At 37.6% G+C, this 22,551-nt stretch overlaps 1 protein-coding gene and 1 long non-coding RNA gene across 9 annotated transcripts in view; one reads left to right on the top strand and one right to left on the bottom strand.

The window, feature by feature from the left end:
* Window positions 1-990, bottom strand: part of LOC309493628 (complement C3-like) — a 528,795-nt gene extending 527,805 nt beyond the window's left edge. For all 8 annotated transcript variants that reach the window (XR_014204025.1, XM_082162768.1, XM_082162766.1 and 5 more), the window contains exons 1-4: window positions 841-990; window positions 561-756; window positions 281-449; window positions 22-95 (exon numbers count right to left, since the gene is read on the bottom strand). Coding sequence is in view for 7 of the 8 variants with exons in the window: in XM_082162768.1 (XP_082018894.1) it covers window positions 22-95; window positions 281-449; window positions 561-756; window positions 841-914 (513 nt within the window). In the remaining variant the exon portion in view is untranslated. The remainder of the gene's footprint in view (window positions 1-21; window positions 96-280; window positions 450-560; window positions 757-840) is intronic.
* Window positions 991-10,155: 9,165 nt separating this feature from the next.
* On the top strand, window positions 10,156-10,982 carry LOC309494886. Its single transcript, XR_014204472.1, has 2 exons — window positions 10,156-10,242; window positions 10,274-10,982. It is a non-coding gene; the product is annotated as an uncharacterized lncRNA (long non-coding RNA).
* Window positions 10,983-22,551: the final 11,569 nt, after the last annotated feature.

The following is a 22,551-nucleotide window of genomic DNA, read 5'->3' as shown; positions in this document are numbered from 1 at the left end:
TGCACTTATATAAGTGTGTACCATGATCTCCACCGTGACACCAGTCTGACTGAGTGGTTTCAGGTTGGGCGTCAGTGAGAAAATCCTGTATTGAACTGCAAAAGATGTCAAAGCAAAAAAGGAAATATGAGTAATGTTTGTTTGGTTTTCTGTAGATTCAAACCCTGATAAAAGCAGCAGTCAGTTTAAGAAAAAACATTCATGATGATGTAACATGTTTAAAGTTCACAATGCGCATTCATTCACTCTATATTTGTCATGTTTTAGCACATAATCGTACCTCTGCTAGCAGGCGTGTAGATGGGCTTGTCTGTCTGTACAAATATATATCCAGACTGGAATGAGACCATGACCACTTTCTCCAGGGTGTGAGATGGAAACTGAGCTTGTAGATACACATACTGCTTCTCCAGAGGATCATCAGAGAAGAAGTCCTTATCATCAGGGATCTAAAGAACAGATAATGAATTAGTCCTTTGCAAATTTTGAATAAAAGAAAAAGCATTTTTCAATTTACAAACAAAAATTTACATACTGTAAATTACATAAGGTGGCATCACCTTTATATCTGTAAGGATCTGGTAATTGTTTTCTGCAGTCAGTGTCACTGTTTTGTCTGTTATCTCCTTGTCTTTCTTTGGGTGGTTCTTCACTGAGATCCTCACGTTCAGGTTTCCTCCAGAGTAATCCTGAGCCTCCACAAACACGTTCTCTGAGGAACCCACTCTCAGCAAATTAGGAGCTGACAGAACAAACCTGAGGAGATCAAATCACAGCGTTTGAAATCTTAAAAACTGATTATTAGTAACTCTATGAGCAAACGGTGTGTTTAATACTCACAGCGGGTCACACAGTGTGAGGAGGGGTGAGGAGAGAAGAACAACAGTCAGACACAGCAGCTTCACCTCCATCATGTCTGTGTGTGTGTGTGTGTGAACCTGCAGCAGCTCAGATTTATACCCGCCTCCGTCACCCTCAAAGTCCAAACTGCTATTTATCTATCTATCTATTTGCTTGCTTTTTTTTTGTTTGCAGTTTGTTTTACTGGAAATTACACAAGGGAGTATTTAAGTTCACCAATGTAGAATTAAACAGTATAACACGTATTGCTATGTTTAAAATAACCTTTTTGAATTTTTATTTTGTAAATGGATACTTTGATTTCTCTCAGGGAAGTGAATTTATTTAACAAACATTCAGAATCAAAGACCAATAGTTAATATTTGTCCACTAGACTTCGTTTAGTGACTCCTCCTGTAAGCTTGTCATTGTTACTCCAGCAAATGGAGATCATTTCATGATCAGCAGGGCTTGAAAACCACATAAAGATGTCTATTATGAAAGAACACTTTTGCTATTGTCAGTCAAATTGAGGGCAGTTTTCCCGTAAATGACCTGCAAAAAACAGTCGTGTAAATGTAACCTTTGGTAAATTGGCTGCTGCTCTGTTGATTTTTTAGGGGTCATGAAATGTGTAAACTGCAGACCTGCAATGATGTCTGAAAGTTTGATTATTTATTTATTTCAGCGATGTCAAAACATCCAATGAGCAGCAGTTCTAATGTCACTGGAGAACCTTTTTAATAGGGGTGTAACGATTCGTTTTAACAACGATTCGATTCGTGGTTGCCGATACGATTCAAGGACGATATTGGTTCATTTAGAACGATACGATCCGAAACGATTCAGTGACTTGAAATCGATTCAGTGACTTTTTTGCCTAAATTTTTTGTAAGGGAATCAGGTATCAATTAATTATAGATATAAACAAACAAGTAAACAACAATTAATGTCAAATGCATTCACATTTTATTTGAATAAAGTAGGACTGCACGATTATGACAAAAATCATAATTGTTGATTATTCCCTTGATATTGTAATTGTGATTATTAATTACGATTATCACAACATTGAATGATGTTTTGAATAGTTTGGCCATGGGCCAAGCTGCGACCCACCTTTTTAGGAAATATAGGCCTATTATAATACATTTGTTTACACAAAAATTGTTGACACACAAGTTCTGTCCCCCTTTACTTAACATACAAAAAAAAAAATTGTAAGAATATGACAAATACTGATAAACAGTAGAGTAGGCACTGCGAGGTTAAGCTATATAGCAGTCCCAAACTAGTTTTTGTATACAGTCTTGGTATGAGCCACCACAGTCATATAAAAATATACAAAATAACCACTAAGTGGCATTTTGTTATGGAAACAACAACAATTAGGCTACCATGGTAATACACAATACTTAGAAGAACTTAACTTACTAATTTACGACGCTGCATGCTCGTATTTCTTTTGCGCTTTAGTGAACTGATACAGCGCACTCCGCCGCATTTGCGCGTGCAGTTGAAGAGTGCGCGCTCCTGCAGTATAGCGGCTGACAGGACAGGAAAGTCCGTTTTTCTGAGGTGAGAGACTTTGCGCCGCTTGTTGTCTTTGCGCTGCTGCTGGCGAGTCACGCATGGCGACGACGTCACAGATAGGCAGACTGAGTTGTGTAACGTTTAACGCCTTTATCATTAAAAGTGCTAAGAAAAAACATCCATATAAAGTCTGACGTGCTTAAATCCCATGCGTAATTTCCTAGTATCGATACAATCGATTCATTGCCTTTTAAAACGATATTAGATCGATATATGTCGTCCGGAAGGCCAACTTGCCGAGCACAGATCGATGTAGTTGGATCATAGGAATATAAATCGATACATCGATGTAGTTGATGAATCGTTACACCCCTACTTTTTAAGTTTCACAAATTTATATTTTTTTGTTATTTACAAAACCATCAATGCACTGATTATGTAAAGAACCCTGAACCCTAATAATAAAACTTCCAGAACGTTTTAAACTCCAGCCACATAGCAATTCAAAAACCTTACAAAGTAAAACTGAAGATGATTATTTTCTGAACTACACTTTTTTTACAGTAAAATTTACTGTTAATTGTACAGTTCTTTACTGTAATCTACAGTATGTTACTGTAAAAATGCACTAAATTAAAACTCAAGTTTACTAATTTAACTTGCAGAAACCAACTGCCTTAAATTGACCAACCGTCATTTAAATGTATTAACTAAAATTTATAATGCATTAATAATGTGAGCTAATTATAACTGTGAACTTATTTCATTTGAAACCACTGAAAAACTATTGTACATAAAGATTTCCACTGGACCAGCAACTACACAGTCACCGCCTGTTAAATAAAGCAACATGCAGTATATCATCAATGTTTGTAGATCTTCTCCTGGACTGAAGCACAGGCTCTACTCTTCTGCACAACGGTGACCCAAAAAATTTAATTTTACAGTAAACTACTGGCAACAGTGTTGCCAGTATATACCCGTTTTATAACTTAGTTTATTACTGTTAAAATACATTCAGTGGGTGTGTCTTTTTATCTTACACTGTTAACCCTTTCAACCCCACAGGAAAATCCACACTAAAAAGAGTAAAAGTAACATTGAGACAGTGTTGCAGTGAGATAATTAAGGGGATATGCAATAGGGGTGGGAGAAAAAAATAGATTCATCGATGCATCGCGATTCTCTCTCCAATGATTCTGGATCGATTCTGAGAATTTCAGAATCGATTCTGAACTTAGTTTTTAACCAGATATGCGATGACGCTGAGTTTGCTTTAGAAACACCCGTAATCTGCTTTCTTCCAATTCCTCACACACATACATGCACAAATCAAACTTTCCGTAAAATAATCTTTCATAAGTTCGGAAAGGTTGAAGCGAATTACAAGGACATTCACAGGCTTCATTGCACAGGATGCGCTGTGAGAGACTCGCGCTTTGTTTGATGTTAGCCTACGTTACACTTGAAGCGTGCTGTCTCACCTTTCGGTATTTTCCTTACAAATGCTCCACGAAGTCATCATTTATGTGGTTTGGAATGCAATGGCCTTTTATATTTAAAATATGAACCTCACTAACAGAAGGCTGCGTTCAATTTCAAATGCTGACGCGTACTTTGTTTGTGTAGACTGCTCGCGCATGCGGCTGTGCGACTCCGTGTAAGTGGTTTAATATTGTGCAAAATTAACGTAAACACAGCCAGTTATGTCTTAAGCGATTAAACGGACAGGAAAAACCACTTTACTTCTTATATTTCAAAAGAGATCCGTGCGTGAATGCAGCTTAATAGATCTCTCGCAGTCTATGATGTCTTAGTACAAAACAACAGCCTAAAGATGAAGAAAAATCACTCACAATTCTTGAATGGAAAACGTTCAGATAATCTTAAATAGGCTACTGAAAGCACTATTTGTTTGTTTGTTATGTTTCTATGCTCCTCTTTATTATTTGCTACTTAGCCTACTTGTATGTTTTGAAGTTATATTAGTTTAAAAATCTTAACATACAACTGTTTTAATTTTTATTTTATTTTTTTAAAGTACTTAATTACCTATGTAAACCAATGAATTAATAGGGAGGGGAGGGGAGGGGAGGGGAGGGGAGGGGGGAGGAGTAGATAAAGAATCATTCTGGAATTGGATCAGATCGTGAGGTGACTAAAGATTTCCACCCCTAACATTACATACTGTGAATCGTTTTTTTGAATCGATAATCGATTTTGAATCGAATCTTGAGCCTAAAAATCGATATCGAATCGAATCGTGACATTTTCTGAATCGTGCACCCCTAATATGCAAGTTATTGTTGAGCATTAGTGATGAACACTAGGGCTGAACGATTTTGGAAAATATTTTTTTTTACCAATATTGCGATTGCGATTTAATATGCGATTACTTATTAACTTCTTTATCTTCTTTATTATTCGACAAAGACAAGCAATAAATCATTGTATAGTAGGGATGGGAATCTTTAGGCACCTCATGATCTACTTTTTTTCTTAATTAATCTTATTAATAACACTTGAAATCTTGAATTACATGTGTAATTATACGTATTTAAAAAAAGAATTATTAAAAAACATGTTACTGTCACAATCACGCCAGACTCCACCCTCACTCATTCACAGCGCACTTCCTCTCCTGAGTACTGATCACACACACCTGCACGTCATCAGTTCAGCAATTACCTCCAGCACTTAAGCCCCACTCTCACTCTCAGTTAGGGATGGGGAAATGAAGCCTCATGAATCACTGAGGCTTTCCCCTGACTGTTCCGGGAAAAGATTCAAAGCTTCGAGAGTGTCGGGAACAGCGCCGAGAGCAGCGCCATCTGGTGCTTATGTAGCACCGAAGGGGTGGGTTTCGTTATTCTGGACTCAATTATAATTACAACACCGACTACGCCACCCTGGGAATTTCACCCAGGGAAATAATGGTCCAATAAGGACACACAGGTTCGTTCCCACAAAGACACAGCAGAGACGTGAATATAGAAAATAACAATAATACTTTATTATAATAACTAGACTAAAAGCTCGACACACACACTTCAATACTCCAGGGGTTAATGTGGCTTCAGAATCAAAACTAAAGGAAAATAACAAAAATCAAAGATAACATGTCGGATGGCAAGGAGAAATAACAAACCTACCCAATTCCATTTCACTACAAGCACTTCAAACGTACAGTAATGTACTCACTTCACCACAAGCACACGTGCATTCAAGTGACAGGGAATTCAAAAGACTCAAATCACTCAGTGAACAAGGGTACCCATTAACTTGGACCTAGAGTGGTCAGCACTCCTTCTCAGCCGGTCCAACAAAGTTAACAAAATCAATATCAAATTGTCACAAATCAAACAAGAGAAAAAGAAAAATACAATCAGATAATCATAAATCAAATCAATAAACAAAGGAAAAAGAAAAATATAAAATGAATCAAAAAAATACAAAAGCAACAAAATTACAGATGCAAATCACATTACACCTTGTCCATTAACAATACACACACGATGCATTTAAGATCACGCAAACTCACAACCATTAATACTTATTTCTCACGCTCGCACACTCGTACATATATACACACACACACACTTCCAACAATAAGCAAACGCACTCAAACAACTCACATCAACTTTGAATTCATCCACACAACCAAACAAACCCCACAGACACAATCTTCCAGTTGAAACAGTACGGAGGTGGCCAAACGGCCACACGGATTAATACTCGGGTCTCACAATCTCCCGATGTCAAGTTCACTTGATGTGGACTGGTCAAACAGGCGCAGTTGAGTTGAAGCAAGACGGAACGTCGTGGCAACGCGCAACGACAGTAGTCTATTCAAGACAACGAAGGCAAAGACCAAACAGGAAGGAAGGGGAAGCCCGGTCACAGTCCCAATCAGCTGTCATCACACGGACATATTACCGGCTCTTGGCCTCTTTAGCTGATTATTAACAAATCAGCCCTTCCAACGTCAGACCACGATAGATAAACAGCCCAGGATGCATACCAAATAATGCGTGGCTCAGCTCGAAGATCCCCATAAGGGAACAACTCGAAAGAACAGCGTCCAAGTTTGCAGCAGTCAACGCACTCCAACAACGCAATAGCTTCCTTATACACACTCACGCGCCTATGGCGCACCTGTATCTAATTAGGTGATTACCATTCATTTGTACAAGGGTTGTACCAAAATTAAAGAGGCAGCTATGACTACTACACTTATTTAAAATAAAGCAGCCAGAAGCCTGTATTAGAAGCTCTGGCAGATGAAGCAACCACAACACACTCAATAGTTTCAATGTTATGTGTACAAATAAAAACCTTACATGTTTGTGTTTGATTTGTTCATTAAATAAATTATTTTACCCATTAAAGTGTGACAATTAAAATATAAAATGAGCTTATATGATTCAATAAGATCTAATGTAGGCTCTCTCTCTATATATTTCTCTCTCTCTCTCTCCACACACACACACACACACACACACACACACACACACACAATGAATAAGGACATTGTCTGATAGGATCATCTGTTATTAAATGTGCTTATGACACTTGTTACTTATTATGGCAAGCCGTTTTAACATTTAATCATTTAAACCGACTAGTCTCTATTTTCATGCTACTAGTATCTAATAATAAGTACTAGTAACTAATGAATAAGTACTAGTATCTAATAAATAAGAACTAGTATCTAGGGATGCACCGAATATTCGGCCACCGAACATTTTCGGCCGAAAATGGCCCAAAAGTGCATTTTCGGTTTTCGGCCGAAAGACTTTTATCACTGAAACAATACGGCCGAAATGTTGTGATGACGCAAACAGCAGATACCGCGGCCTGCACGTGCTTGTCTGAAGCAACATATCTGCGGTGTGGACGTATTTCAATATATCTGAGAGTGACCCACGGACAGCGATTTTTAAAACACAGACGTCCCAAGTCTTCCGGAAGTTCCGGGAGTCTCCCGCGTATTGATAGCGGCTCCCTGATGCCCGCAAATTAGTTTAAATCTCCCGGAATCGCGAGCGAGCATGAGCGTGCATACGTAGCGCGCGCGCGGCAGAGAGAGGGAGCGAGAGACCTTGCGTGTGTGTGCAGAGCAGCCGTCATTTCTCAGAGGTGTGTGTGTTTACCTTAGCTGTTTATGGTTTTTGCAACTCACGTCCATGAGCATATAGCTGCAGATATTATTATGAGCTATGGCAGTATTGGCCTAAATGCACTTTGTTTTTATGAGAGAACATTTCATTTTTAAACCTTTCTGCAGGCCAGTAGGCTTTTACATTATTATTTAATGTACACATGAGTGGGGTCAAGTTAAACATTTAATTTTATACTTTGCAATGTGCTAAATAAATATTTGCATACAATTTTAATTGATTTATTCTTTGAAACTTTAATATTAATTTATGCAATGCCTTGATTATAGTAAAGTTAGTACACAGTCATAGCCATAAATGCAATGGTACTAATAATTGGCATAATTTATTTCGGTGTTTCGGTTTTCGGCCTTAGTTTCCTCTTTTTCGGTTTTCGGTTTCGGCCAAGATTTTTCATTTCGGTGCATCCCTACTAGTATCTAATGAATAAGTACTAGTATCTAATGAATAAGTACTAGTACTTAATGGAATAGATACTAGTATCTAAAAAATAAGTACTAGTAGCATGAAAATAGAGACTAGTCGGTTTAAATGATTAAATGTTAAAACGGCTTGCCATATACTGATAGTGCTTAATCAACTGTAGGAATGACAGAAAGTTGACAAAGTTTTTAATTATTTTTATATTTTTGGATGTTGCCATTGCTCTAAATACAAACCCTTCAACAAACACAAACACCCTATCCCCTAATCCCACCCTAAACCCCAATACCAACACCAAATTACCTAAAATCACCAAAAAGTGCAAAGATTTTACAAAAACAAAAAGACACAGCAACAAAAAATAATAGCCTAAGTAGCGAAAAATAAATGTTGCTTATTTAAATGTAATATATTGTTTAACTTTCAAAGTAGGCTACAGCACTCTCCTCACAAACACATCAACCAGACTGAGGCAACGTCTCGTTAAATACGATCTGGAGTTCGAGCCTTCTGACACCCAAAGCGAAACGCGCACGTGACTGGAGAGAAAGTGAGGCTTCGTTTGTCATCGATCACGTGACTCTAGTAAACCAATACACACCCCGATACGGGGCTTCACTAGAAATTGTTTCGCTTGTGTGATACGCGCATCGAAGCTTCAGTGTCATATGTAACATCACTACTCTCAGTCATTGTCCGGTATCGTTTGCATCAAGACGCTAACGCTGTGCTTACCTCTAGGACTCGAGTCTGCTTCGTTCCTGTACGTGTGTCTCCATCCGATCTCCATCTACAAGAAAACGAAATGAGTCATTCAAGTCTGTATCGTCTGGATATTCTACTCACCCACTTACCTTCACCAGCACTGCCGATCACTCATCAGGTTGTTCAAAATAAACTCTCATTACCTGCATCCGTGTGTCTATCCCTCCTGTCTTGTAACAGATACATGTTAAGAATTTTAAATAGGCTATATTAAACTAATATAGCTTCAAAATATAAAAGCTAGTAAATAACAAAGAGGAACAAAAAAAAAAAAAAACATATTACAAGCAATAAACAAAGAGTGCTTTCAGTATTTAAAAGTAGGCTGTCTGAACGTTTTCCATTCAAGCTGTGAGTGAATTTTTGTTTTGTTTTTTTTGTTTAGATACGATAAGCTGCATTCACACTAATGCACAGATCTCTTTTGAAATATAAGATGTGGTTTGTCCTGTTGGTTTAAGATATAACTGATCGTGTTTATATTAATTTTGTGCCATAAAAGCATTTTGAGATGCAAGTACATTAAACCAATGAGTCACATGCGCGAGCACTCTTCACAAAGCGCGCGTGAGTATTTTAAATTGAAAGCAGCCTTCTCAGGGATTTTCATATTTTTAATATATAAGCCAACTGAATTCCAAAATACATAAATGATGCCTTAGTAGAGCATTTGTGAGAAATTCCGTAGGGCGAGACGTCTTTGTAATTCGCTTAAACCTTTCCAAACTTTCTGAAAGATTGTTTTTCGGAAGGTTCAAGCGGTGTCGTGAGAGAGAGAGAGAGAGAGAGAGAGAGAGAGAGAGAGAGAGAGAAATTAGAAGGAAGCAGAATACGGTTGTTTCTAAAGCACACGCAGTGTCATCACGCATCTGTTTTTAAAATCTAAGCTCAGACTCGATTCTGAAATTCTCTGAATCGATCCAAAATTGTTGGAGAGAGAATCTATAACATAATATATCATTATATATTATTGATATATTATAACATATCACAAATTAAACAAAGTGTTCTTTCCTGTATGCCAGGCCTATATGCGTAGCGTGCCAAGTTGATGCAGTAGCTGTGTCCCAATGTGAAGGCTGCATCCTCCGAAGGCCGTATTTGAAGGCCGATTGCGTTACAGCGGCGCGACGAAGGACATCCCAATTCAAAGGCTGCATCCTTGGAAGGTCGCATTCGAAGGCCGATTGCGTCACCGCGGCGCGATGAAGGCTGTCCCAATTCAGTTCTGCATCCTCCGAAGTCCGTATTTGAAGACCGGTTGCTAGGGATGTCCCGATACCACTTTTTCACTTCCGATACGATACAGATGCCGCAGCTTTGGCTATTTGCCGATACCGATATCAATCCGATATTTTTATTTTATTCTTGAACTAATACTACTAATAATAAAATAAATGGAAGCACTTTGCTCAATTAGGGACCATTCGGTATTTATGGAAGGGGCCACCGGAGGAAAATAGGGGAGGGTCATGTCTTTTTATTCTTTGTTGAGGGGAGGGTCATCCAATTTTTTTTAGTCTAGGGGGAAGGTCACCCAACTTTTATATTCATTAAAACAGCAACATTTCAAAGTGGCTTGTTTGGTGCTATTTTTTTTCCATTTAGATCGATGTTGATCTCGCGTTATCAGCCCCCCTTCGATATCAGATGGGTCTGACCCAACAAAAATCCAGTTTGGCGCTGTTTGACAGTGCGCGCGCACTTCAGTTCGCGCTTAGAAAAAGTGCATCATGTCAGAACAGAACGCCAATGAAATGTTTACCCGGCAAAGCTTTAAAGCACGAGCAAATAATGAACTTTTGTGATTGCGAATAAGTGCACAGTGTCCTGTGAGTGTAACTCTACCGCTGCATTAACATGTTGTGAACGTAGGCCTACGTCGAGTTTTACAGTATTGGGACTGAGGCGCATACTACCATATTTTAGTTTCCATTCTTATTTTGTTTCCACGATGTGTAAGATGTAGGGCTACCACATCTTTAAATTACTATTAGATTTGTTTAAGTTAACATAAATACGTAGACCTACACCACAAAAACTAGTTGAGGATAAATTCGTTAAACTTGGGCGATTCCAGTGTTATGGACGTGACATTTGCAGTCAATACGTGAAATATAAATTCTCAGAAAATGCATTTAATACCAATATTTTGAAACGTCTGAAAGGAGTCAAGACATTAGAAAAATATCAGTCTACACATGCGTTTTATATTTAATATGAGGGAAATACACATGTGACGTGACACAAAAAATCTTTAACTTTTAGGTGGCAAAATATTTTTTAGTAATTCTATAAATTACACTGTGCAAACCAAAAGATATATACCCACCGGATGAATAAAGATCGGCCTCCACAGATAACATATTATTTTTATTTTATTTTTCGTGGTCGCATTTATGTGAAAAAAACAAAACAATGTTACGGGCATGACAGTTCTCCATTACGGACATGACTGCTCTGAAAGCGACTTTAAAAATTTCACAGAGACCTCAAACAGAAAGCACAAAGCCTTTCTTTAAAGTGAATTTCGTTTTTTTATTAATTGTATCTTAATTTTAATCAATGTTTTATCTGGATTTAAATAGCCTAAGAAGTAAATATAGTAGAAAATAGATAGGCTAATCATGACACGGAGGCGCGGGCGAGAACTGGACTCGTCTCATAAATGAACCGAAACTCAGCGTAAGGTAGCCTATGCTACTTGCCTCACAGACCTGAGAAATATATAGAAAGCTTGAAATGTCTACTTTTAAACAGAACAATTCAAAATGAAGGAAAACAGACTGTTCTCTGCTCATGAAATGTGCATTTCTCTGGCGCGTTCTGAGAAGATCGCGACGCATCGTCAACTTCATCTTTGCAGTCGACACAGAAAACACGTGTTTATTAATAAACAATTAAAATGTCTCCTTGCTATATTTGACATATTCATAATAATTACTTTTGCCGGTTCTTTGTGACAGCTTTTAGATGCTTTGTTGGCAGCGCCACCCACATGTTGAACGAGTCACAAACATCAGCACTAAAAACATGATTTTTTTCATATCTAAAATCAAAAATCGTGATACGAACCGAATCGTAGGTTTGGTCTATCGTTACAGCCCTAGTAAGATGAGAAAGCAAGAGTTTATGGTTTTAAAAAAACAAACAAACAATGGCTATTTGAACATCTTTGCCAAGCGCAGTACAGAAGTAGGCTAATCAATAAATTATCGGGGAGGGTCATGCCTTTTTTCACAATCATTTTGGAGGGTCATAGAAAAATTTATTGCTGGCGAAGGGAGGGTCATGTCTTTTTTGACAACAGATCTCAAAACTCCTCCGGTGGCCCCTTAAATAAAAAACGAACAGTCCCTAAGCCACATAAAAACATCTCACTCAAATGGAGAACAAATACTTCTCCAGTATATACACTGTTAGACCTTACCGGGTTTTTTTACAGTAAAATACTGGCAACACTGTTGCCAGTAATTTACTGTTAATTGTACAGTTCTTCACTGCAATCTACAGTTTGTTTCTGTAAAAATGCACTAAATTAAAATTCAAGTTAACTAATTTCACTTGCAGAAAACGACTGCCTTAAATTGACCAACTGTCATTTAAATGTATTAACTAAAATTTACAATGCATTAATAATGTGAGCAAAGTATTACTGTGAACTTATTTCATTTGTAACCACAACAAAACTTTTTGTAAATAAAGAGATTTCCACTGGACCAGCAACTACACAGTCACCGCCTGTTAAATAAAGCAATATGCAGCATATCATCAATGTTTGCAGATCTTCTCCTGGACTGAAACACAGGCTCTACTCTTCTGCACAACGGTGACCCAAAAAACAAGATTTTACAGTAAACTACTGGCAACAGTGTTGCCAGTATAAACCTGTTTTATAACTTACAGTTTATTACTGTTAAAATAAATGTTGTGGGTGTGTCTTTTTATCTTACACTGTTAACCCTTTCAACCCCACAGGGAAATCCACACTAAAAAAAGAGTAAAAAGTAACATTGACAGTGTTGCAGTGAGATAATTAAGTGTGATTGATGAGCATTACTGATGAACACCTGCTGTTAACAAGCAGAATCACTGAAGGAAAGAGGAACACAATAACATAAAATAGAGAAACACAAGAACTACAACTGACTTCCAGCCATTACACATTATTACACTTATTATTAACCAGTATGGCTTTATTTCTGTCATACATCTACAGAAGTTGTTATTGAGATGTTTAATTGAAAATGTTTGGTTTGAAGTTACCATTATAGAGATCAGTGCTTGCTTTAGTTGGGTTCTGGACCATTGACTTCTTAACATTAGTTTTTCTTTTGCTGCTTGAGCTATTTTTGTGCAAGTCACAATTGTGCACAAACACAGTTTGTGAATGATTGCGATTATGATGACAAAAATCATCATTATATTGCATGTTCATTCTCTAAAGAATTCATTCTCATTCGTTCAGAATTTAAAATTCGTTTATTCCTCAATCAAAAGTGTTACATTACCACCACTGTGAAATAACAGCAATACATTACAATGACTCATTTTTTTTAACACATCATAAATAAACCAAAAAAAAAACAGAGCTCCACTGTTATTTAGAAACACAGAGATATCACAATTTAGCACATGAATCTCAACAATGGTGGCAATATTTATTTTTTATTTTTTATTCATGCAGCAGTGCATGCTGGGAGTTTTATACTATCCTGGAACCCAGCATGCATTGCGACATGAAACTTTTGATTGTCACCATTGTTGAGATTCATATGCTGATTGTTGATGTCTGTGTGTGTCTGAGTCGAGCAGGAATTCAAAAAGTTTTAATGCGCTATATGATTATGATATTCTTCAGAAGACCTGATAACAAAAATATTGATTTCATGTTGTAGATTCACAGATATATGGTAAATATGAAATACCCATAAATTCAAAGAATATATACGGGAAAGATCAGAGAATCAGACACGTCCAGAATGATTGTGACATCATCTCAAAAGCCAAAAACACCTGATCATCTTCCTCTTGACTTTTTCTTGCCATAACAAATGTGTTTTATAAACTCACTGTTACAGCAGCCAGAGAGAGATGAATGGTAAGAAGTCAAGGGACAAGAGACCAACTAAAGCAAATACTGATCTCCATTATGGTTACAAAAAACTTTATTATTAACTAAATCTCTGTTAATTCTCAACAAAAACTTTTGTACATGTATGAAAGAAATAATCGTAAACTGGTTTGTAAACTGGTTTCACACTCAGTGGCTGGAAGTCAGTTGTAGTTCTTGTGTTTCTCTGTTTTTCTGTTCTTGTTTCTCAGTCCTACAGTGATTCTGCTTATCAGGTGTTCATCAGTGTCTCAATTCACTCACTTCTTTTCATTCACTCTGTCAAGTGGACTATATTAGTGAACTAATGTAGGGAATAGTGAATGAGGGTATAGGGTGTGATTGGGAAAACAGCCTCTGAGTGTCGATTTTGAGCACTGTTGATTTACAGTATATTCCTGTAGGCTATTTTTGTTTTCTACGGTATATTACTGTTTTAATGGAAAATGGTATGATACTGTCAGAATTAGGCCTTTTTTTACAGCAAGGGTTAACAGTGTAGCTAGTCCACAACAGCAGCTGATAATGAAAGACTGCCACCCTTTATTCAAAAGACCTTGAGATATGTTTGGTAACCTGAATGAATTTAAAATTAATTTGCTATATTTCAGATCAACATATTTGTTTCCTTAAAATTTTAATTAACTTTATCTTTATTCTCATCTGAATTATAAATAATTTATTTCTGTATAAAATAATACTACTTTTAAAAACACATTTGATTTTCTTTTTTAATCAATGTAGAATGTGTAAATTAAAAATAAACAGATTAGTGCTCTGTTTTAGGACAAGAAATGAAAACCAATGCAATATGATGAATGTCCAAAAGATGAGATCATTTTTGCTTTTAAACAGCGTGTGTGTGTGTCTGTGTCTGTGTGATTTTGGTTGGGTGGCAGTTACAGTTTGACAAGAGTTTACAGTTTGACAAAAGCAATGTTGTGTTTTACACAAATATAAGTAGGCTAAACACATGTCCTGTATGATGACGGAGTATGTTTTTATTTTTCCACTGTTCACACTCGCTCGTGCCTCTCTCTCTCTGACACACACATTCCAGCATTGCAATCTTGACATCGCAGCCTGTTCATTTTGCTGCATTCACACCAAACGCGAATAGTCAAATTCGTGTCTATCGCGTCTAGTTCGATGCTTGAAAAGTTTGAATCCATTCGCGCGTCCAAAGCGAATAGGACGCGCCGCGCGCGTATAATGATAAAGCGAGCATTTGAAGAGACGCGCGTTCAGAGCTAATAGGCGGGGCTACAGATTAGGTGTCCCTAAAGAACCCGCATATGTCTATGCGCGTATCTAACAGTAACGTTAGTTCCGTATTACATTAATTAATGTGCACGCAAGTTTGATTTATTTTTATACCGTGTATTCTCTGTGTAAATCCATGCACCGAACGTACGTTCAGTACGAATACATGTACCGTTCCACCCCTAATAGGTATCGGATCATAGGTATCGGATAATTTTTTTTCTCCCCTCCGATATCCGATCTAGCGTTTTGGGCCAGTATCGGCACGATACCGATGCCGTGGATCGGATCGGGACATCCCTACCGGTTGCGTCATCGCGACGCGACGAAGGCTACCCTGATTCAAAAGCGACGCCAAATGCGTCCTTCGTTTCCCCGTGAAAGGAAGGATACATAAATGAACACTTAGCGGCCTATCCTACCCTATTCTACCCCATAAGTCATTGCGCGCCGTTGATGACAGCATTTATTTATTTATTTTTAAAGGCGGTCGAGACTAGAGATCGGTGGTGGACAGCAAATTCACATTTAAATGTAAGTATTATGTTTTCATTTATTTAAATTGCTAGCGAAACCGAGTTAAAGTTTATTATAAACTTCATCTTAACTCCTTCGTCACCATTGCGTGGCTTCATTTGTCAGGTAGTTTGAGGCAAAACTTGTGCTAATATTAGTTTAACGACCTATTTGTAATATTTGCACTAGTCTATCTCACTTGTGTATTATAAGAAATATCACTCACCCTATAAAGCCCACAACAATAAGAAAAGCAGTTTATAAGGCAATGGGGTTTCACTTTTATGTGTTTTTGTAGTGCTGTCATGAAAGCTATGTGGTTTTAAAGCTGCCGTCGGCAAGTCTGGCAGATTGGGTCGATTAGCCAAAATTTTGAATGTTTACAACTCTCATGCCCCTCCCCACTACCAGCGAGCACCCTCCCATCGAGGTCGTGCTCGTCAGTGCGTCACTGTGCGTGTGTACCTGATTTTCTGTGAACGCGTCCGTCTCTTCAGCATCTATCAACACCATGGACTCGGAGGTAGGCTGCCCTGGCTAATCTATCCATAGATAGCAATAACCGAAGAATTGGAAGCTTGTTAGTAGATTTCTCTCCGCCATCAGCCCATCACGCTTCATGCAATCTCCAGGCGAACTTCAGGCGTGGCGTGTGCATGTGATATTAACGTGCGCGGGGGGGATCTGTGGCGTGTGCATGTGATATTAACGTGCGCGGGGGGGATCTGTGGCGTGTGCACGACCTGTGATTGACAGTCAGATCTCACACCCCCCTGCGCTGATTGGACCTGATAAAGCGGGAGCGCTGGATTTTTGCAAAACAAATAACACGCTCCAGGTGGAGTTAGAAGCTCGGGTTTTTTTCTAAAACCACCTTATTTATGTTGTTCTGTCGGATTATAGTGTCGATTACACTGAATATGATCAAAAAAATGTTGCCGACGGCAGCTTTAACCAAATTTGAGTATATAGAAATATGATTTCTTAAGTATTTTGTATGCATGTCTTGATGTGTCATATTTTGCAGTGTTAACAATGCACTTAAGATTGCACCCCTGTGTTAAGCTTTTTTAGAGCAATTCAGGAGAATTTTTTTTAAATGTAATAAGTTAATACACACGTCTTTGCTGAAATGTATTGTGCTGCTGTTGTTAACAAGCCATGGTTCATTTGCTCTGCCCTTAGAATTGCAAGTGTCCTGGGACAGGTGAGGGTGTGAGTGGGAAACCCACTGCTGAAACTTGGGTTTCAGCAGTGGGTGCCCACGGTGAGGAGGAGCCAGCACCAGCACCAAGGCAGAGGCGAAGAGAGCAGGGAGAGGATGGACAGGCTGTTTTCTCTTCTTGAGAAAATGATTGAAAAAATTTTTTTTTCTACATATTCTTTAACTTTTTTCACTATTTTTTAAAAGGAAAGAAAATCTGTTCATTATTTTTATGTAACTTTAAATGTGTAAATAAAAGAGAATGAATTGTTCTGGACATTGTTATTTTTTTTGACAGTCATAATTTCTACTTGAAACAAACTCTTGTATACCTTTTTTTTTTTTTAAATACAATTGGTAAATGAAAATCATTTGTTCCACGGGCTACATTAAAGTACTTTTTCCAACTATTAACAACATACGTTAAACATATCAAAATCAACAAACATTTACAGTACATAAAATAAGAAAAAAATGATGTAGACTTTGATTAGAATTTATTAGAATAATAATTAGACTTTTAAAAAGAGTAATTTCTGAAAAAAGTACTTTTAATAACAAGTTTTTAGTATCAAGAGTAAAACTAGAGGTATGTATTCTGCAGGGGAAAAAACTCCTTGTCAGGGTTTTTATTATAGTTTGTATTTATATTATGCTACTCCTGCATTTTACTTCTGAATATTTTCAAGGTTGTTACATTATATACTTTTGTGTAGTTTAATGTAAAATCATATGTGAGGGAAAAAAGGTACTTCAGTACACTGTTAGACCTTACCGGTTTTTTTTAAAGTAAAATACTGGCAACACTGTTGCCAGTAATTTACTGTTAATTGTGCAGTTCTTTACTGTAATCTACAGTATGTTACTGTAAAATGCACTAAAACTCGAGTTAACTAATTTCACTTGCAGAAACCTTAAATTGACCAACTGTCATTTACATGTATTAAACTAAAATGTATAATGCATTAATAACGTGAGCAAAGTATTACTGTGAACTTATTTCATTTGAAACCACAACAAAACTTTTGTAAATAAAGAGATTTCTACTGGACCAGCAACTACACAGTCACCGCCTGTTAAATAAAGCAACATGCAGCATATCATCAATATTTGTAGATCTTCTCCTGGACTGAAGCACAGGCTCTACTCTTCTGCACAATGGTGACCCAAAAAACGAAATTTTACAGTAAACTACTGGCAACAGTGTTGCCAGTATAAACCTGTTTCATAACTTACAGTTTATTACTGTTAAAATACATTTTGTGGGTGTGTCTTTTTATCTTACACTGTTAACCCTTTCAACCCCACAGGGAAATCCACACTAGAAAGAGTAAAAAGTAACATTGACGCAGTGTTGCAGTGAGATAATTAAGGGAATATGTAAGTGATTGTTGAGCATTAGTGATGAACACCTGCTGTTAACAAGCAGAATCACTGAAGAAAAGAGAAACACAAGAACAGAAAATAGAGAAACACAATAACTACGACTGACTTCCAGCCATTACACATTATTACACTTATTATTAACCAGTATGACTTTGTTTCTGTCATACAGAAATTGTTATTGAAAATGTTTGTTTGAAGTTACCATTATAGAGATCAGTGCTTGCTTTAGTTGGGTTGCTGATGCTAAAACATTCATTTTTCTTTTGCTGCTTGAGCTGTGTTTTTGCAAGTCACACTTGTGCGCACACAGTTTATGAATGATTGTGGTTGTAATGCTTATGATGACAAACTCATCATATTGCCTGTTCATTCAGTAAGGAATTAATTCTTATTCATTCAGAGTTTTATCCTCGATCAAAAGTGTTACATTACCACTACTGTGAAACTACAGCAATAAATTACTATGACTCATTTTTTTTAACACATCATGCATAAACCAAAAAAAAAAAAAACAGAGCTACACTATATTTTAGAAACACAGAGATATCACAATTTAGCACATTAATCTCAACAATGGTGGCAATATTTCTTTTTTTTTTTTTATTATTCATGCAGCAGTGCATGCTGGGAGTTTTATATTATCCTGGAACCCAGCATGCATTGCGACATGAAACTTTTCACCATTGTTGAGATTCATATGCTGATTGTTGATGTCTGTGTGTGTCTGAGTCAAGCAGGAGTAAAATAAAATTGAATGCACTATATAATTGTTATTTTTCAGAAGACCTGATTATAGAAATATTGATTTCATTATGTAGATACACAGATTTATGCTAAATATGACATACCCATAATTTCAATTAATATATACAGGAAAAATCTGAAAATCAGATAGTCCAAGATGATTGTGACATCATCACAAAAGAATAAACACACCTTATCAACTACCTCTTGACTTTTTCTTGCCATAACAAATGTGTTTTATAAACTCACTGTTACAGCAGCCAGAGAGAGATGAAAAGTAAGAAGTCAAGGGACAAGAGACCAACTAAAGCAAATACTGATCTCCATCATGGTGACAACAAATTGTATTATTAACTAAATCTCTGTTAATTCTCAACAATAACTTTTGTACATGTATGAAAGAAATAATCATAAACTGGTTTGTAAACTGGTTTCACACTCAGTGTTACTGGAAGTCAGTTGTAGTTCTTGTGTTTCTCTTTTTTCTGTTCTTGTTTCTCTGTCCTTCAGTGATTCTGCTTATCAGTGTTCATCAGTGTCTCAATTCACTCTCTTCTTTTCATTCAAGGGGACTATATTAGTGAACTAATGTAGGGAATAGTGAATGAAGCTATAGGGTGTGATTGGGAAAACAGCCTCTGAGTGTCGATTTGGAGCACTGTTCATTTACAGTATATTCCTGTAGGCTAGTTTTGTTTTCTAGGGTATATTACTGTTTTAATGGAAAATGGTATGATACTGTCTGAATTACGGCTTTTTTTACAGCAAGGGTTAACAGTGTAGGTTACTTCACATTTATACGTGAATATTTAATGAAATATGCAGTTCCGAAAATTAAAGTCCCATATCTGTTTGAAAATTAAAGTCTCATATAAGTTTGATATGTCCCATATCAAAGGGCGCATCTGAAGCGCTCGGACCGGTCTAGCCTACAAGGACTGTTCTTGTCGCCTGGCAACCGTGACAGCTGCCGATGACGAGCGCGAGAAATACTGGACTTTTTTATATTCAATTGGGTTTTATATTCAAACAGGGCTAAACCAAAAATACATGATCCGGCAGCGCCGGGGCTGAAACATCCTCACCATGTCCTCCAGTAAAATATAAAATATAAAAATGACAATAGCCAATTCTGGCTCCATAGCTGTTTACTCAATTAGGCTATATCAAATGAATGATCAGGATGGCAGCTGTCCTCTCGCTCCGTTGAGGAGCGGTGATCAGAAACACCTGGTTGCGCAATTAGGAAATCCTATGAAGGCTACATGGTGCGTCCTTCGGAGGACGCATAGGCTGCATCCTTGAAGTCTTCAGTCCTTCGAAGGATGCAAACTTCACATTGGGACACAGCTAATATCTGCAGACTGCTTTTCTCTTGCGTGTCACGTGACCAAAGTGTAATCGCAGCTTTTGCAGTAAAAAAAAAAAACGGCGCAAGGCCGGTGGCGTCATTACTGAGACGCGCCGGTCTCGCAGACTCGCATCTCTCACGGAGGAGCGGGAATTTTCTTAGCAATGGTAAAACGCACATCAACCGATTACTTGTTTAGCGTTCATGTAAACACTACATTCAGACTCACCAATCGGAATGAATTCAGCTAGATTGAAACAAAAGGTGTGCATGTAAACAATGAATGGCGACCGCAGAAAGCAAAAGCTGAATCCCGGACATTTTGAACGATCTCGCCCGCCGGACAAGTCCGGGAAAAGGAGGATGGTAACCCCTACTATTCAGCTTTCTCCTACTACTCAGTTTTCTCCACAGAACAAGAGCCTGCTAGCTTAGCTTCCAAAGCTGACACTATGTGTACATTCTGCGAGTGAGATCCCACCCTCTATGGGCGGGTTGAAAACATGTGGGACAGCTCCTCCTACTGGCTGTAGTCTTTAGCCTCTGGACAGAAAATCCTCAGATGACGCAAAATGACGATTTTTGCGTCATCGGAGGATTTTTTCCAGACAAAAAATACATAAATCTCTCGTCTCAGGGGGACATGAGGGTGGAAAACATGGTAATTCGAAAATACTACAGGTTTTCTACTAATACAAAGCTTAATGCTAAATCCTGAAGTATCCCTTTAACAAGCAGATTCACTGAAGGAAAGAGGAACACACGAACAGAAAATAGAGAAACGACTATTTTTGACTATCAAAATGCTGGTGGACACAGCAACAGTGAGTTGTTCAAAATCTTTCTTTTTAGTAAACTCTGTGTACACAAACAATGCTCTCAATGCTCGAGTTCATGTGTAGAGCCCCTGGTGATACTTCGAGCAAAGTTTCATGTTGTGTCGAGCCTTCTTAGTGTTTTAAAAATAGAGATTTTTGATGCTATCATAGTAGTACTCCATGCACTCCCATTCAAAAGGCAATTTGACCGAAAACGAAAATACAGTCAAACTTAAAGGTGGCATTTCCATTCTAATTATGGGCAATTCCAGCGTTATGGATGTGACATTTGAACTCATAATGACAGGTGAAATGTCAAAAAAAACAAAAAAACTTCTTACAATATTTAAATTGGAAATGCATATTCTCAGAGCACCCAATCTGGGGAATTGACAGGCAAAATATGTTTTTCTAAAATATATTTAAGCACCCCCAAAAAAGTAAAATATGCATGCGTTATGGATGTGACGGGAAATGACAGAGTTTTTGGTATACTGTTCGATTTCCTTTAAAGTCTGTGAACTTTTAAGTCCAATGTATAAATATTGCTATCCACATGATGAAGGGATCTTAGCTGAACATAAAAATATCAATGTTTAAAATATATATATTTTTCTGAAGTGTATTATGAGGAAAAACCATAGACTGTAAAAAAAATATGGACGTTGTGTCCGTGACGTCACCCGTAGGTTTCTGAAGAGCATTTTTGAAGCCTAAAGTAGGCGGAGCCGGCCGTCGCCATCTTGGCCTTGCGTCACTCCCGGATAACAGAAAATAGGCAAAGAGGCGGGGCGTGAGTGGAGCTGAGGAGCCTTGCTATGATTCTGTACTATTCTGCTAGTTGAAAATGAATTATGCAGTAACTTAATATTACTCTGAGAGTGTGTGTGTGACAGTGATTAATGTGCTTAACGTTACATGTCAGTCACTCTCTTTTTATAGTCTACGGTCCGTCAGCGCGGCATTGCTCAAGTTCGTAGAGAGCTTATTCAGTCCATTTTAAATTCTGATTTTGGCCGCCTCTCAAATGGGTTAAAGTACCATAGATATATTGCCTATGAAGTTCAGGTAAATGCGCTAGAAAATCCACGCTCATTCAAGGATGTGCATTTATTGCATGGACGGAGAAAGCGCCGACACCTGCAGGATTTCATCTGACGGTACTTAAGCATATTATAATCTATCTGTTCCGTGAGAGCAGAACGAACGAGCCTTTATTGACGTTTTTAAATCTGAAAACTCCAAAAAGCAACGAAATTGTCAGACATCCATTAGTGCATGTTCACAGAGGAAAACAACTGAAATACAGCGCTGGTTGTTCTCTCGAATGATACTCGACGACAACGACGGAATCCTAAGCCGTGGGCGAAGTAATGGGTGTATTAAATTGTATGAAATAATCCCGGAAAAAAGCA

The sequence above is a fragment of the Leuciscus leuciscus genome, assembly GCF_965113295.1.
Source record: "Leuciscus leuciscus genome assembly, chromosome: 3".
NCBI lineage: Eukaryota > Metazoa > Chordata > Actinopteri > Cypriniformes > Leuciscidae > Leuciscus > Leuciscus leuciscus.
The sequence above is the reverse complement of the archived record's forward strand: the minus strand, read 5'-3'. Positions and strand labels throughout refer to the sequence as shown.